At 55.0% G+C, this 17,345-nt stretch overlaps 1 protein-coding gene across 2 annotated transcripts in view; it reads right to left on the bottom strand.

Annotated features, from left to right (window-relative positions):
* NCS1 (neuronal calcium sensor 1) overlaps positions 1 to 17,345 on the bottom strand; it is a 56,945-nt gene that overhangs the window by 14,759 nt on the left and 24,841 nt on the right. For both annotated transcript variants that reach the window (XM_044926448.2, XM_025261850.3), the window contains exons 2-4: positions 14,216 to 14,240; positions 4,228 to 4,366; positions 2,862 to 2,940 (exon numbers count right to left, since the gene is read on the bottom strand). In XM_044926448.2, coding sequence (XP_044782383.1) covers positions 2,862 to 2,940; positions 4,228 to 4,366; positions 14,216 to 14,240 — 243 coding nt within the window. The remainder of the gene's footprint in view (positions 1 to 2,861; positions 2,941 to 4,227; positions 4,367 to 14,215; positions 14,241 to 17,345) is intronic.

The raw sequence follows: 17,345 nt of genomic DNA, 5'->3' as shown, positions 1-17,345 counted from the left end.
CAGTCACTCCCTCTCCACACTGATGCTGTATCCGGCTAGGGTCACCTTAGAAAATAAAATCATATGCCTGGGAGAGGGGGAGGAGCTTCTGCATAAATAAAATCCTCTTTTATTCCTAAAAGAAACCGCTGCATTTTCTTGGTGCCAATGCAAAGCGGTGAAGATGTCTCAGGGAGAAGTGGTGTTCTGTCGCTCAGTTGTGTCTGATTCTTTGTGACCTCATGGACTGCAGCATGCCAGGCTTCTCTGTCCTTCACCATCTCCCAGACCTTGCTCAAACTCATGTCCATTGAGTCGGTGATGCCATCCAACCATCTCATCTTCTGTCATCCGCTTCCCCTCCTGCCCTCAATCTTTCCCAGCATCAGGGTCTTTTCTAATGAGTCGACTCTTCGCATTAGGTGGCTAAAGTATTGGAGCTTCAGCTTCAGCATCAGTCTTTCCAAAGAATATTCAGGACTGATTTCCTTTAGGATGGACTGGGTGGATCTCCTTGCAGTCCCAGGGACTTTCAAGAGTCTTCTCCAACACCACAGTTCAAAAGCATCAATTCTTCAGTGCTCAGCCTTCTTTATGATCTAACTCTCACATCCATACATGACCACTGGAAAAACCATAGCTTTGACTAGACAGACCTTTGTTGGTCAAGTAATGCCTCTACTTTTTAAATACGCTAAGTTTATCATAGTTTTTCTTCCAAAGAGCAAGCATCTTTTAGTTTCATGGCTGCAGTCACCGTCTGCGGTGATTCTGGAGCCCGAGAAAATAAAGCCTGTCACTGTTTCATTGTTTCCCCATCTATTTGCCATGAAGTGATGGGAGCCGATGCCATGATCTTAGTTTTCTGAATGTTGAGTTTTAAGCCAGCTTTTTCATTTTCCTCTTTCACTTTCATCAAGAGATTCTTTAGTTCCTCTTCATAAGGGTGGTACCATAAGGGTGGTGTCATCTGCATATCTGAGGTTACTGATATTTCTCCCAGCAATCATGATTCCAGCATGTGCTTCATCCAGCCCAGCATTTCACATGATGTACTCTGCATAAAAGTTAAATAAGCAGGGTGACAATAGACAGACTTAACATACTCCTTTCCCAATTTGGAACCAGTCTGTTGTTCCATGTCCAGTTCTAACTGTTGCTTCTTGACCTGCATACAGGTTTCTCAGGAGGCAGGCAAGGTGGTCTGGTATTTCCATCTCTTTAAGAATTTTCCACAGTTTGTTGTGATCCACAGAGTCAAAGGCTTTTGTGTAGTCAATGAAGCAGAAGCAGATGTTTTCCTGGAATTCTCTTGCTTTTTTCTATGATCCAACGGATATTGGCAATTTGAGCTCTGGTTCTTCTGCCTTTTCTAAATCCTGCTTGAACATCTGGAAGTTCTTGGTTCACATACTGTTGAAGCCTAGCTTGGAGAAAGCGTGTGAGATGAGTGCAATTGTGCGGTAGTTTGAGCATTCTTTGGCATTGCCTTTCTTTGGGATTGGAATGAACACTGACCTTTTCCAGTCCTGTGGCCACTGCTGAGTTTTCCAAATGTGCTGGTATATTGAGTGCAGCACTTTCACAACATCATCTTTCAGGTTTTGAAATAACTCAGCTGGAATTCCATCACCTCCACTAGCTTTGTTCATAGTGATGCTTCCTAAGGCCCACTTGACTTCACATTCCAGGATGTCTGGTTCTAGGTAAGTGATCACACCATCGTGGTTATCTGGGTCAAGAAGACCTTTTTTGTACAGTTCTTCTGTGTATTCTTGCCACCTCTTCTTAATATCTTCTGCTTCTGTTAGGTCCAAACCATTTCTGTCCTTTATTGTGCCTATCTTTGCATGAAATGTTCCCTTGGTATCTCTAATTTTCTTGAAGAGCTCTCTAGTCTTCTCTCTAGTCTTTCCTGTTCTATTGTTTTCCTCTTTCTTTGCATTGATCACTGAGGAAGGCTTTCTTATCTCTCCTTGCTATTCTTGGGAACTCTGCATTCAGGGAGGAGTGAGTTCTAGCCCATGGCCTTCATCTTCTCTCCAGAGTCCCTCACTCTCGGCTCTGAATCCTTCTCTTGACCCTCTTCAGGGCCTCGCACATGCTGTTGCCCTGCCACGAGCGCTCTTCCCTCCTCCCTCTCCCAGCTCAGCTCCCAGCACACAGCAGGGTCAGTTCCTGTCCAGTCAGCTCACATCTCGCGCTTCCTGTCTCGGCTGCAGTTTTCTGGGACCTTATGGATAATGCCCCCGTGCTAGACTGACAGCCACGAAGGCAGGTGCCTATCTGATGCTCCAGTGGGTCCTGGTCTCTGTCCAGTACTGACACGTGGCCATGTTTGGTCAGTATCTGTTGGCTGAACCAGTACATAAGTGAATGAATTAGATCTGTTATCAAAACAGCCTCTGAAGCAGTGGGTCCAGCCCTGGAAGCGGAGCTCTTAGCTCCTCGCTGTCTTGCCTGAGGTCCCATGTCTGTGTGTGTTAGCCGCTCAGTCTTGTCCGTCTCTTTGTGACCCCATGGACTATAGCCTGCCAGGCTCCTCTGTCCATGGAATTCTCCAGGCAAGAACACTGGAGTGGGTTGCCATTTCCTCCTCCAGGGGGCCTTCCCAACCCAGGGATCAAACCCAGGTCAGATTGCAGGCAGATTCCTTTACCACTGAACCTCCCATGTCTGCACCTGCTCAAATGTCCCTCTGCTCCTGCCCCATCTGTCCACCCGCCTAAAGAAGCCACGTTCCTCCTGCCTGGGCACCCCTGGGAAACCACCTCTGACCTGGAAGGACAGGACATCTGTGCCACTGTCAGCCCCGGGCAGATGGCCTGGGCCTGGGTGTTTGGCCTCCCTCCAGCCTGGGACTGCCAGGGAGTGGGACTTACACCGCAGCTTCTCATCCAGGGTTCCCCTTGAGGTCACCGACAGCGCCTGGATGAACTCGGAGAACTCGATCCGCCCGTCCTGCAGGAGAGAGAGGGGCGGGCATGGCCTCAGTTAGTGCTGGTCAGGCCCCTCCTCCGACGGGTGGTGATGGACGGACGGCAGCAGGTACCAGACGCCCAAGTGCAGAGCATGGGAGGGAAGGGATGAGGTTCGGAGAAGATGGGGAGGGGGAGGGGAGGACTAGAAATGGGACAGGCCAGTAGGAGGGACAGCGCCACGGCGAGCCAGGGGGAGAGCCTGACTCCACAGCTGGTGGAAGGAACAGCCAGCGGCTCCATCAGCACAGCACAGGGGCCGCCAGGACCCCCTTCTCCTTGACCTAGAACCACAGGCTCAGAGGCTTGAGAAGAAGGTGGGGCTCTGGACTGTTCGATCCTATTTGGTTTGCAGCTGAGGACACTGAGACCGCGGAGAGGCCACCGGAGCTCTTCCCAGGGCCAGGAAGCCTGTGGAGAAAGCCAGGGCAGGAAAGAGCAGAAACAAGCCTGAGTGCCCGACAGCGTGGAGCATGGAAATAAGTGACGGGACATCCACCACGAACACGGGGGAAGCCAGGACACATGCCGGCGTGGGACGGAGTCCGGAGGCCTGCAGATGCCCCGGCGGTGGGTATATGCCGACTGCCAGGCGGCCATTGCCTGGGGTGCAGGGGTGGACACCTACAACGCGGATAAGCCTTGAAAACGTCACGCTCAGTGAAAGAAGCCAGGCACAAAGGATCTCATAGTATATGACTGTCGGTTTCCTCATCTGCTAAATGGGGGTAATTAAAAGGCATCCTTTACTGGTAGTCGATTGTAAGGTCTCAGTAAAAACAATGCACGTAAAGGGCTTAGTACATAGTAAAGGTTCAGTAAATGTCTGTTATGATTACAAATCCTATTATTATCCCTGGAGGCATTTGCATTCCGTCCTTGTACGAAAAGGGTCAAAGCAGATGTATATGCGTGCATGTGTGTATACACACGTCTGTGTGGACGGTATGTGTGTGTGTACATGGATCTCTGCGGGTGCCTTGTGCACACTGGAGCTCATGCAACGTATACACGTGCATCATCTTTGTGCAATACGAGTGCATGTGTTCGTGTGTATATGCATGCATGTGTGTGCATTTGTGTATATGCATGTGTGGGTTGCATGCATGTGAGTGCATTTGTGTTTATGTGTATGTGTTTCTTCTCCAAAGGGAACATCAGCGGGTGAGCGTGGATATGGAGACGCCTCAGGAAGGAGGGGACTCTGGGCTGGTTGTGGAGGGTGGAGGGGACTCCGGGCTGGTGCAGAACCCGTCAATCCCCAGCTCACCTTGTTCTCATCAAAGACATTGAAAACAAACGTGGCGAACTTGGTGGGGTCCCCAAATGGGAAGAACTGCTTGTAGATCTTCTGGAAGCCTGCCGCGTCCAGCTGCCCGCTAGGGCAGTCCTTGATGAAGCCCTTGTACCTGGAGGTAGAGACCAGGCGAGAGACGGTGAAGGAGACTCCAGCACCACCACCTGCTGGGAGCTCCTGCCCAGCGCCCTGGAAGCCGGAGGCCCTGTCCTGGGAAACTGTGTCACATGGGGTCGTGAGCACAGACCTGGACATCACAGGCCTGGGCTCATCCCACCCCTGCCTCTCGTTAGCTGTGTGACTGGCAAAAGGTGGCCACACCTCTCTGAGCCTCATCTCTCCCAGTGGGTGAGAGTCACGTGGCCACTCAGCCCCCTGCTCCACACAGGCGCCTAACACAAAACTCACACAAACAACCTCCTCGAAGCCTCACTCTTGCACAAGGCACTCCTGCCTCCCCCACTTTCTCCACTGAGCCCCTCCTAGAGCTGGGCAGGCTGGCAGCGCTGGTGGGCAGAGCCACCATCTGGGGCCTAGCAGCTGGCTCCTCCCACATGCCTGCATCCCCTCCAGTGTGCACACACCCGTTCCCCTGCCCTGTTCCCAGGGAACTGGGTAAACAACGCAGAGGAGCCCAGCAATCTCCCAGGGCACCTCGGGGGGTTCCAACTGGATCTGTCCACCCTGCATTCCCAGGGCCCAGCACGGGACCCTCCAGACAGCCGGCCAGCTGATGGCAACGTGGCTTCGCAGCCCGCATCCTGGGTCTGCCATTTGTGGGCTGTGCATCCTCGGGCAAGCAGCTTCACTTCTCTGAGCCTAACTTGCTCCTCTACGAACAGGGACAGGTGTCACATCTGCCATGCAGGGACTGTGCGAGATGCTGACATAGCATCCTTGGCACAGGGGTGGACATAAAAAATAATCGATGGCAGGATCTTTAGTATCATGACCTCAGTGCTCTTTTAAATCAGTTCACCAGCTGGCTCCTGCATGGAGCTTGGCAACTCCAGCCAGGACATACTTTCCTCTGAGAAGGATTCCCAGCACAAATGGGGGTAGAGAGACGGATCAGCTTTTATCGGCTACCAGCTGTTACCTCCGCTCAGCCACTGTCTGCTGGGAGCTTTGCAAACCTGATTCTCTTGGGATGCCCAAACAGGCCCACAAGCAAGGTGTCATGAGGATGGCCCTCCCACCATTTCTTTTTTATGGTGTGGCATGTGGGATTTCAGTTCCCTGACCAGGGATTGAATCCCAGCCCTTGGCGGTGAAAGTGCAGAGTCCTAACCCCTGGGCTGCCAAGGAATTTGCAAGGCCATTTTAAAGATGAGGAAACTGAGGCTCCGTCATGGAGAGATTTGCATGCAGCCTAGACTGGAGCTGAGGCAGGGTATGAAGTATCCACTGAGAGGGTCAGCTGCTCAGAGACACCAGCCCTGAAGATGTCCCCAGCTGCTCCACCCTTCTCCAGTCTTCCGGGGCCACTCTCCGATCAGGCCCTGGGAAAGTTACTGGAGACGTGTGACTGGGGGCCAACCGGGAGCCTGTGGGGAAGCCACAGTGCCCCAGCCCTTGGAGAACAATCTGAGGGGCTTGGGCTGGGGGAAGGGACGTGCAAGGCACAGGAAGGAGGGGGCCTTGGCAATCGTGAAAGTGTTAGTCGTTCAGGTGTGTCTGACTCTTTGCGACCCCATGGAGTGTAGCCCGCCAGGCTCCTCTGTCCATGGGGTTCTCCAGGCAAGAGTACTGGAGTGGGTTGCCATTCCCTTCTTCAGGGGATCTTCCCCACCCAGTGACCGAACCTAGGTCTCCTGCACTGCAGGCAGATTCCTTACCATCTGAGCCACCAGGGAAGCCTGGGACCTAAGTGATTGAGATCAGACATCAGAAAGAAAGCAAGACTCTTGCTAACATGTCAGTGTTCCTTCAGGGGTGAAGGAGAGGCCGGGAGGAAGCCAGGAGATGGAGCAGGGCTCGGGGTCCCGCTGGTGTGAGTTCTCATCATCGGCAGTGCCCATCACAAGCAAGGGGTCATAAAGGAGGCTGGGCCTCCATGTGCCCTCCCGCCCACCCCCTGGGGCACCTCGAGGGGCCAGAGGCCCAGGGAGACGGTCCAGGTTCAGTTGTCCTGTCTCAGTACCTTTGACAACAGCCCCATGCTGGGCGCTGGGCTAAGCCTTCGTGGACATTTCCTCCGGCAATCGCCACTCAGCCCTGCTCAGTGGGTTCAGTGACCCCACTTCACAGATAAAGGCACTGAGGCCAGGGCCCCTCCCACAGCAGGGACCAGGAAAGGGCTGGTCCCCCCCACAAAGCATCCTTCCCAGGTGCGTGTCCCAGGCACAAATCTCCACGCCTGGGCCAGGATGAAGAGCCAGGGAGGAGCATTTCGGAGCTGAGACCTGGTCTGTGACCCTCAGCTCTGGGTCAGGATGGGTCCCTGGGCACAAGGAGGGGGCAGGCCTAGCGCCAGGACGTGATGACCCACGTGGGGGCACAGTAGGCCCTGGAGACCCAGATGGGGGCCACACTTCCCCTGGTGTCCCCCAGCGCTTCCCATTTACCCCCAGAGGGCTGTGTGTTACTTGAGTGATTCTAAATGATTATTAAAAATAATAGAGGGAGACCTGAAGGTGCCCAAAGCCTTCTCCTGGCCGGGTCCCTGTGGCTGCCTGGCCCCTGGGAGAGGAAGGCGGGGCGGTGGGCAGGGAGCTGGCAGTGCTGTGTGCCTGAAGGGGGCGCTGGCAGTGGGGGCCCTGCAGCTTTCCTGGGGGGTGCAGAGAGGCTGGCCTCAGTAGGGAACCTTGGGCTTGGGGGCGGGTGTCTAGTTTCCCTGGCAGAGACTGTCCCTGTCCCTGTGGGGCCCAGCCTCCTTGGTGCCATCAGCAGCAGCCCCACCCCAGCCTGATGGCCCAGCCTCTCCTGCCCACTGTCCTCCCCAGGCCCATGTTCCACATCCTGCGGCACTTTCCAGAGTTGGCCATGCCAGCCACCCCCCGGGTCTTCAGACCAGCAGGTTCCTGGGCCTGCAAAACACCTCCTTCTCCTCCTCTTCACCTGGCTAACGCACTCATCCACCAGGTCCCAGCTTCCCTCCAGGAAGTCTGCCCAGGCACCCCCAGGGGCTGCATTGCTCATCTGCTCCCCCAGCCCTGGAAAGACCCCAGAGCAGCAGGACCCACACCGTACCACGCATACCTTCAGGCTGTGTCCCCCATCCGACGGCGAACCTGACGCCACAGTGCCCCCGTGCCTGGCCCAGGGCCTGCACGTAACGGGGGCTCAGTAAATGTCCACTGAGCTCAATGAATGAACGAATGAATAAACACAAATAAAATAAATAAAAAAGCCGAGGTGTCGCGGGCATTCTTCCTGAGTCCCGGAGACCCTCGTCGGAATCTGAGAACTCCAGGCAGATGGTTAGAGAACTACGGGTACACTCCCACAACGCCATGGATCAATGGGAAACTGGGGGCTCAGAGAGGGAGAGAGACTGGCCCAAGGTCACACAGCAGACACTGGGCTCCGTCCCAGGACTCCTGCTTCCCAGGCTCGCTCTTCATCCGCCTCTCCTGCGAGCCAAGCTGCATGTAAAGGCAAGTGCTTGCTCTCCAAACACTGTAACCCCATCATCAGAAGATGGGGACACCCCATCTCACTGAAGCAAAGAGGAGTCTGGGCCCAGATGCTCCAGTGGCCCCCAGGGCCTTGAATTTGCTCTTCAAGCCCTCACGGCTCTGAGACCAGGACTTCCTGCCAAGGTCCGGTTCCAAGGTGCAGCTCAGCACCCCTGGCTGGCAGAGCCGGGACACACACCCCAGGCACACACCCCCTCCCCACCACGGGCACGCAAAGGAGCCACTGCTTAATAACTGAGTTCCTGCCCAGGAATTCCATCCCAGGATAACAAGAGACGTATGTGACCGCACCCCCATCCTCGGCCCTGGCTCAGGTTCCAACAGGCGCAGGGCCTCCTCCCTCTCCCCCCACCACCCCTCTCTCTGCTCAGACACACAGCTGCCTAGAAACCTACTCTGGAGCCCGCCCTGTGCTCCAGTCCTGGCTCATCGTGTCTCACTGTAAGAGGGGCCCGAGGAAAGCCCTTTCCCGCAATCTCCCACAGTTTCTCTGCTGGTAAAATAAATGGCTTAGACTAGATCAGGGTTTTCCACCAACACTATTGACATCTGGAGTCAGATGATTCTCGGTCGTGGGGGCCTGTCCAATGAGATAGAATATTTGACAGCCTCCCTGGCCTCCCCCTGCTAAATGCCAGAAGCATCTGCACCCCAAGTTATAACAACAAGGTGTCTCCAGACAATGCCAACATCCCCCCTGGGGCAGAGCCACTCCAGGGGAGGACCAGAGGACTAGAAGGTCTCTGGGGAGCCCCACAGAGCAGAGAGAGGGTCTTCCCCAGTGTCTGCTTTCCAGTGGTCCAGGATTCCTAACAACAGGGACCTGGGCTTCCCTGGCGGCTCAGTAGTAAAAGAATCTGCCTGCAATGCAGGAACCACAGGAGATGCAGGTTTGATTCCTGGGTCGGGAAGATTTCCCGGAGGAGGGCATCACAACCCACTCCAGTATTCTTGTGTGGGGAGTCCCATGGACAGAGGAGCCTGGCAGGTTACAGTCCATAGGGCGGCAAAGAGTTGGACATGACTGGAGTGACTTAGCATGCATGCACAGACATGGGGCTATGTGATTTCCAGGCACCATTTCACCAAATCGTCCCAACAAACCCAGGAAGTGGGGACTATTACACCCATTGTACAGATGGGGAAACTGAGGCTGGGAGCTGTTACATTTCCTCTTGGCTCAGGGCCGCCACATGGCATTTCTTCAGCCCAGCACACTCCTTCCCTCCTCCTTCCCCCTTTTGTTCTTAGCTTCAGTGCATCTCCCCTAGAGAAGCCTTCTCTGCCCACCCCAGACAGAGCCAGGCTCCAGCACACACACTCACAGCACCCTGTCCCTGGCCTGGGCCTCGCAGTGGTGCCCGGAGCCTCTGTGATGACAGGCCAGTGAGTGCATCACAGAGTCTATTGAGGCAGGAACCCCACATCTTCTAGTTCACCCTGAATCTGCAGGGTGTTCTGACACACAGCAAAAAAATAAATATAGCGCTAAGTCACGTCCGACTCTTGCGATCCCACAAACTGCAGGCCGTTAGGGTCCATGGGATTCTCCAGGCAAGAATACTGGAGTGGGTTGCCGTTTCCTTCCCCAGGGGATCTTTCCAACCCAGGAACTGAACCCAGGTCTTCCGTATTGCAGGCAGATGCTTTACTGACTCAGCTACACAGGAAGCCCAAGACACACAGCAGGGGCTCAGTAAACGCCTAGCAAGTCACACAGTGGGCAAACGGGGGGCCCGAGGTGGAGCCCCACCACCACCTCTGTGTGCGGCCAGTCACCAGACGTGGCCCCAAACCTCCACGGCCTATTTTCCTGGGCGCCTTCTGCCTGGTTCCAGCCCAGTGGCGGAAGCGACAGAAGCCCTGGCGTTGATGCTGGTGAAGGTCAGGCCGGAGGAGGGGAGAGGCACGAAGCGTCCTCACACAACCTTGTCTCAGAGCAGGGGTCTTAGCTCTCTTTAGGAATCGGAGGAGAAGCCATGGAGCCGAATCCAGGACACAGCCCTGCCCCGGGGCTCCGCACACGCGGCTTCCAGCCACCAGAGCACAGGCGTCTGATGAGGCTGACTGTGCCTGAGAGTCAGCTCTCCACGACAGGGTGGAGACGAGTGAAGAAAAGCCTAGATTCGACAACTGCCTTCTGACGCCTCTTTAAGAGGGAAAGGGAAGGAAGAGAAATCTGTCATTTCATAAAAACACTGCAGGCTGAATACCACTTACAAAACACTCCTTCCTGTGCGCCTCCCACCATGGCACCAGCCTGTGTCTGCCCCCCACTGCGCCAGCCTGGGCCCCCGGGAGACTCCAGCGCCTCGTCTCCCCCAGCCCCTACTGCCCCTGGTGCTGGGAAGGTGCCTGGCACAGAGTAGGTGCTCAGTAAAGATTTATTGAATGAATGGACCAACAAATGAATGAATGAATGAGGGAGTGAAGGAAAGGGGGAGTGGGTGAATGAATGAAGGAACAAGGAAGTAAGTGAATGAAAGTGAGCCAATGAATGAGAGTAGGGCATGGATGAGTGAATGAGGGAGTGGGCAAATGAACGAAGGTATAAGGGAGTGAATGAGAGTGAATTAATGAATGAACGAGTGGGTGAAGGAATAAGGGAGAGAGGGAGTGAATGAATGAGGGACGGTGAATGAATGAGTGAATGAGGGTGTGAATTAATGAATGAATGAGCGATGAGGGAATGAATGAACACTGGCCATGACCCGCGGGTCCGATTCCAGCTCAGCTTCCCATTCTCTGCAGGCCCCGCAGCCCCAAGGCCACCAGGGCTTCATTCCCCAAGGCCCGGCCTTCCAGGCCTTCCTGGGATCCGCTGCTCTCAGATCCCACAGAGCCTTGTTCTCTAGGACCCAGCTTGAAGCGAGTCCTGCCATACCCACCCACCTCCCTGCCAAGGGTTAAGTGTGGCGGACGCTGCCTTCTGCAGTGTGAAAAGCGGGAAATAAATAGGTGGAGGAAGAAGAAAGCATAACCCCCAGCTGCAATCAGCCAAACACAGCTGGGGCTGCCTGCCACAGCATCCCTGGCAAACGGTTCCCCATTATCTTTTCAAACACCTCCTTTCCCATGGCATTCCCCTCCCAGCTCCCTGGAGACCAGCCTTCAGACGATCCGGAGGAGGGGCTCAAAGACATCCCTGCGGCTGGGGCCTCTTCCCTGCACCTCTCCCCTCCCCCTTCTAAGTCCTCCCACCCTCCCACCCTCCGCAGCCCTCAGCTTTGTAGGATTTCCCAAAGCCAGAGCTGGCAGGGCTGAGCCCCTGTACCCCTGGCCAAGTAGGCCAGCAATCTGGACCCAGACTCCACACACACACACACACACACACACACACGTACACAGAGCTGGGTGACCCAGGCAAGTGTCTCAGAGCCTCAGTTTCTTCATCTGTAAAATGGGCTGCTCCTAGCCTGACCTCACGGGATTGTTCTAAGTACCTGGCCCACAGGAGGCGCCCACAGATGTTAAGGAGAGGCAGCCTCCTGACCCAGGGCTGCGACTGCGGACAAGGATCCAGGATTGACAGCTGGCCCTGTCAAGGCGGCTGCAGAATTCTTCCTGCCTCGCCCACTGTCTCTGTTACAATGCCATCGGGCTATTTGGTTATCATAAACATAATAAAAAGCATTACGGAAAACTTATAAAATAGAAAATGTGAGAGAAAGAAAATACCCATAATCCGTGAGGCCACCACCCCCAACACACCCACTACCAGCCTCTGGCCAGCTTCCTCCCCATCTGCTGTTCCCTCCGCACATTCTTCATCACAAAACTGTGTTGGGGGCACTATTTACGCCCTGTTGCTCCCATTCGGGATCATGTTCCCTTCACTCTCCAGGTGACCACGATGTCACAATAGGTTGTAAGGCCTGGGGCCTGCTATGGCAGGGGTCCCCAACCTCTGGGCTGCAGACTGGTACCTCTGGTCTGGTCAGTGGCAGCATCAGATTAGAAATAAAGCGCATGATAAATGGAACGTGCTTGAATCATCCCCATACCATCCCCCTGCTTCCTGGTCCATGGGAAAACTGTCTCCCGTGAAATGGATCCCTGGGGCCAAAAAGGTTGGGGGCCGCTGTCTGCGGTTTCCTACTCAGCCCCCATCGAGGTCTTCAATCTTCCATTGTGGTGAATGGAGCTCAGGGCAGGAAATGAGATGGTCACGATGGTCAAGGGGATGGCAGTGGACCCAGACCTCACACCAGCCCCACCTCCCTGAGCCCCCAGCCTCCCTTTCTGCGAATACAGAGCCGGGGGCAGCCGAGGGGGCAACCAGCATGAAGCCAGGTGGGCGGCGAGAGCCCACGTGGCCCAGCCCAGCCTCGCATCACTGTGGCCTGGTTTGTGCTCCTGACCACCTGGGACCCGGGCCTGTCCGGGGGGACCTGGCACCTGCCCAGCTCTGCTTCTGCTCACTGCGTGGCCCAGGACCAGTCACAGAGTCACAGAAGACCCTGGGCCTGGCTCCTCTTCTGTGGAGCAGCTAGTGAAAGTCAGCCCCAGACAAGACCATCCTGGGACGGGCTAGAGAGACAGGGAGGGTGGTCAGTGTGACCTCTCCCACGAGGTGACGCTGCAGCAAAGATGCCAAGATCTGGGGCCAAGGGAACAGCAGGAATGGAGGCCCTGAGGCAGAAAGGAGCCTGGTATGGCTGGTGCCTGGTGAACCAGCAGATGAGGCCGGAGACTTCGGGGAGCCTTGAGGGCCAGGCAAGGGGTTGGGCCTTTATGCTAAGTGCAGTAAGAAGCCATAAGGGGCTTTTTAATATATATATATATATATATATATATATATATATATATATATATATATATTCATTTGTTTGTTTGGCTGCGCCGGGTCTTAGCCGAGGCATGCAGGATCTTTGCTCTTCGTTGTCGCATGTGGGATCTAGTTCTTTGAGCAAGGATGGAACCCCCTGCCTTGGGAGCTCGGAGTCTCAGCCACTGGACCACTGGGGAAGTCCCCACAAAGGGGCTTTAAGCAAAAGAAAAACATAGCAGGAAGGCGGAGTGAGGTGATCCAGGAGGGTAAGCCTGGAGGATAAAGACCTAGAAGCAGGAGTATTTCTGGAACGCCCACTTGGGGGAGTGGCGAAGTGGAAAATGAGGTCGGAGGTGGGTCAGGCCCACCTTTCAGGGCTGAGGACGTGGGGAAGGAAGGAAGAGGCGGCATTGCTCCCGCCCACCCTCCATCTCTGCAGTCAGCTCACCACCCAGGGGCTGCCCACCTTGCCGGGGTCTCTGGCAAGGGGTCAGCCGAGCTGGGCAGGGCAGCCACAGCTCTCCCCCTCTGCCGCCCGGACTCAGGGTCAGGGAGGTGTAGGCAGGGCTCCCCCAGGAGTCTCGGGGCCTGCGACCTTCCCAGGTGCGGCCTCCGCGACCTGCTGTGATGGAGTGCACGTCTGAACAGTGGACGGAAGACCACCGTCAACGGCTGTCAGCCCTTGGGCCCTGTGCTGTGACCTTTACAGGGGCTACCACTGCAATTCCTACACAGGGATACAGAGGCTCAGAGGCCAGCGATGGGAAGAGGCAAGGTTGGGGCTCTAGAGTCCATTTCTAAGCCACCAAACTTTCTAGAAGGTCTCCAAGCTCCCCTCCTTGCTCACCTATCCACCCCCAACTCAGGTTCACCTAACAGTGAGCCTCCCCTGGGGGCTCCAGATTCCATAACACCAGACAGTACACCATTCTCCCCTCCCGGCCCCGGGGCAGGCATCGCTAATCCATCACAGACCTCATTGATGCCTCACTGCTATACTTTCCATTTGCTCCATGATGTACAGCCTCAGAATCCTCCTTAACACACCACTCCAGGCAGCTACTGTGGACTGATCAGAGCTGGAAACTGATAGTTTCCAAGAAGAAAACTATCTACCATCCTTGATCCAATCTATTCAATCGCTTTACTAGAGAGAGTGGTTGAACCCCAGAGAGGGGAAGAGATTTCTCAAGACCATGTGATAATCTAGTGACAAAGCTGGTCCTGGGATCCAGTCTCCTGACTTGTTTCTGGTTCAAACCCCTCCCTCGGGTGAGCAGTGTCTGAAATTAACACTGGTGGTCCTCAGAGATGCCATGGGGTCACCACCAACCCACCACCATCCCCAACCACAGTTCAACTGGATCTAAGCCAGTTCCTGGTGAACAAAGGAATCTGAACCCAAGGCTGCCTGGACCTGTTTGTGGATAAGCCCCTCTCAGAGGGCCCTCCACGTGCCCCTGTCCTGGACAGCTGGGCTGCCGGCCCATCAGCACGAAGCCAACACTCCCAACCCACCCAACAGTTTTGGGAAAATGCGGCTACTCACCACTGCTGGACTTCCTTCTCGGTAACTGCAAGAGAAAAGAGAAAAGTGGACTTTTAGCTTACGGAGGTGTCCTAGGGGACAGACAGACACAGGGGAGCCTCCTTCCTGCCCTCCCCGCCCCCACCCACGGCCATGCTGCCCATGTCTGGACATTTCTGGACACCAGCCAGCTCTGAACAAGAAGATGCCTGCAGTCCCCTACCCCCAGCTGGTGAGCAGTCTCAGTCTGACCATCCTGACCCCAGGAGGTGACCATGGCCCATCCCCTCCAGATGTCCACTGAGCTGCTGGGAGGACTGTCAAGATCAGCCTCTTGCAGGCAGGGGCTGGCCTCTCCCTTCTGTCCTGGGCAGGGCAGGCAGGACTGTGTGCCTGGGCCAACACGGAGGATCAGTCGTCCCCATCTGGCATCCCTGGGGACAGGATGGTCAGAGAAGTCACTGGTGTCCCCAGGCACTCAGCCGCCCTGCCAGCACATGGAGGGCCGGGGCAGAAAAGCTGAACCCCCTCCTCCGCCCTGGAAGCACCCAGCACCCTCCCCTCCCCCACCCAGCCCTCCAGCCCCTCAAAGCATTCAGCCCCAGGTTCTTTTTACAGGCAAGGGAAGAACGGAGCCGTGAACGAAAAGCTAGAACGAGCCATATAAAGTAGCAGAACCTCCAGCCGAGCCCAAATAGTCATTCTTTACTGAACCGTGAAATAAACAACAAAAAAGAAAGTTTTTTTCTGAAAAGTACTGAATCAGTTCGGGTTGGAACAAAACTAGTAATTTCTCTAAAATCACTGAACAAGAACATCTAACCACCTCTAAGGCCTCACTCATTCCCAGGGTGGGGGTTGACCTTGGGAGAGCACCTCCAGCACTCTGCGCCTGGGTTTTCCTGTTTGTAAAATGGGAATAACAGTTACAGTGCCTGCCACACTAGCTGTCCTGGGAATTCAATCAGAACAGGTGTGAATACTCCTGAGTCCCCAGCACAGGGCCTGGCACTCGGATGTGCTCAATACAGACTTGGAGAATGAATGGATGAGTGAACAGACAGGAAGGTGGGTGTTGGGTGCAGGTCAGGTGAGTAAAAGAACTGAAATTCCTTCCCAGCGATGTGGGAAGGGAGGACCAAGGGGGTCCGCCTCACCATATGTGCCTGATCAGACTCGATCGAGGTCTTTTCAAGAAACCGTTCAGAGCAAGCTTGTAACAGCTGCCAAGTCCCGAGCGTCCACCATGAGCCTCGATCTGGACCAGGGCGGGCCTCTGTGCTTCCGTTCAGCCGCCCTGACGATGCTCCCAGGGAAGCTGCCACTCTACCCTGGTTGCAGATGGGGAAACTGAGGCACAAAGGGCGGCAGGATGTGCAGCGGGAGGGTGAGGGTCTGCATTCGAGTCTGTCACTCAGCCACCCACCCACAGCCTGACCCTGGTGGTTAGACTCCTGGGGCAGGTGGCAAGACTCCGCCAAGTCCCCCTGGTCAGCACTCTCCTCCCACAAGAGGCTGGAGGAGATGCCCTGTCCACGGGCACAACGCTGAGTCTGTCATACAGAGTCAGGAAAACAAATGTCATATATTAACACACACATGTGGAATCCAGAGAAATGGCACTGGTGAACCTATTTACAGGGCAGGAATAGAGACACAGACAGTAGAGAACGGACTTGACACGGGAAAGGAAAGGGAGGGACGAACCGAGAGAGCAGCGTTAACATATATCCACAAACATGTGTCAAACAGACAGCTAGCGGGAAGCTGCCGTATACATAACACAGGGAGCTCAGCTCAAGGCTCAGTGACGACCTAGAGGGATGGGATGGGGTGGGGGATGGAGGTTCAAGGAGGAGGGGATACATGGACACAAATAGCTAATTCTCGATGTTGTGCAGCAGAAACCAACATAGCACTGTAAAGCAATTACACACCAATTTAAAAAGAGACAGACAGGAGGGCAACAGTGAGAGTGTAGGTTACCAGGAACAGCCAGACCTGGTGTAAGAGAATGCAATTTTCCAAGAGAGTTTTGGCAGAGGGTAGAGAGTCCCTTGGACAGCAAGGAGATCAAACCAGTCCATCCTAAAGGAAATCAACCCTGAATATTCACTGGAAGGACTGATGCTGAAGCTCCAATACTTTGGCCACCTGATGCGAAGAGCCAACTCATTAGAAAAGACCCTGATGCTGGGAAAGATTGAGGGCAGGAGGAGAAGGGGATGACAGAGGATGAAATGGTTGGATGACATCATCGACTCAGTGGACATGAGGCTGAGCAAACTCCAGGAGATAGTGAAGGACAGGGGTGCCTTGAGTGCTGCAGTTCATGGGGTCGCAAAGAGTCTAACATGACTGAGTGACTGAACAACAAGAGAGTGGGAAGGGAATCAGGCAGGAGGGTGGCGAGGGAAATTGTCCCTGGTCTAACAGAGACTGGGCAGCCCTACACTCACCACCCATACTTGGTAGAGAAAGGCAGCGGGAGCCAAGGGACTGATCCTTAAATATTCAACCTGGAGACACAGGCGATCCATCATAGCGTAGCCAGGAGCTTAGGGGCTCATACTCTGGAGCCAGAATGGACAGCCCGAGTTTAAACCTAGCTCCGCAGCTTACTAGCTGTGTGTCCCCCGGATGAAGTACTTCCCCCTACTTGAGCCTCAGTTTCCTCCTCTGTCAAATGGGCTAACTGTGAAGATTAAAGTGCTTGGTGCTCTTCATAGGCATAAAATCCCATAGATAGGTGTGATCCTGTTTTCCCAGTGAGGAGATTGAGGCTCAGGCAGACCTGCTTACTTGGCTGAGTTACCTGAGGTGGCTGGGTGGGGCCAGGGGCAAGGACTATGCCTTCAGCGCCCAGGACGGATGCCCAAGTGGATGCCCCCCACTACTTCGAGTCATCCAATGAGCTGTGTGACCTTGTGTGACCTTGGCATCATATGATATAAACAGGAGGAGCAGGGTAGCAAGCACTGGGGTGCTGGTCCACTGCTGACCTTAGGCGAGGCCCCCCTCAAGGTCAAAGGAGGAGACTTCCCTGGAATCTCCCAGCTCAGAAGTCCTGACCCTCTCCTGACCATGCCCCCTGCCCCATTCCCCAGCAGCAGCCCCACCCCAGGGCCTCTCAGCCTCCACCTCCTCCCCC

This window comes from Bubalus bubalis, chromosome 12 (genome assembly GCF_019923935.1).
Source record: "Bubalus bubalis isolate 160015118507 breed Murrah chromosome 12, NDDB_SH_1, whole genome shotgun sequence".
In the NCBI taxonomy this organism is placed as follows: domain Eukaryota; kingdom Metazoa; phylum Chordata; class Mammalia; order Artiodactyla; family Bovidae; genus Bubalus; species Bubalus bubalis.
This window is presented reverse-complemented; position numbering and strand designations above follow the sequence as displayed.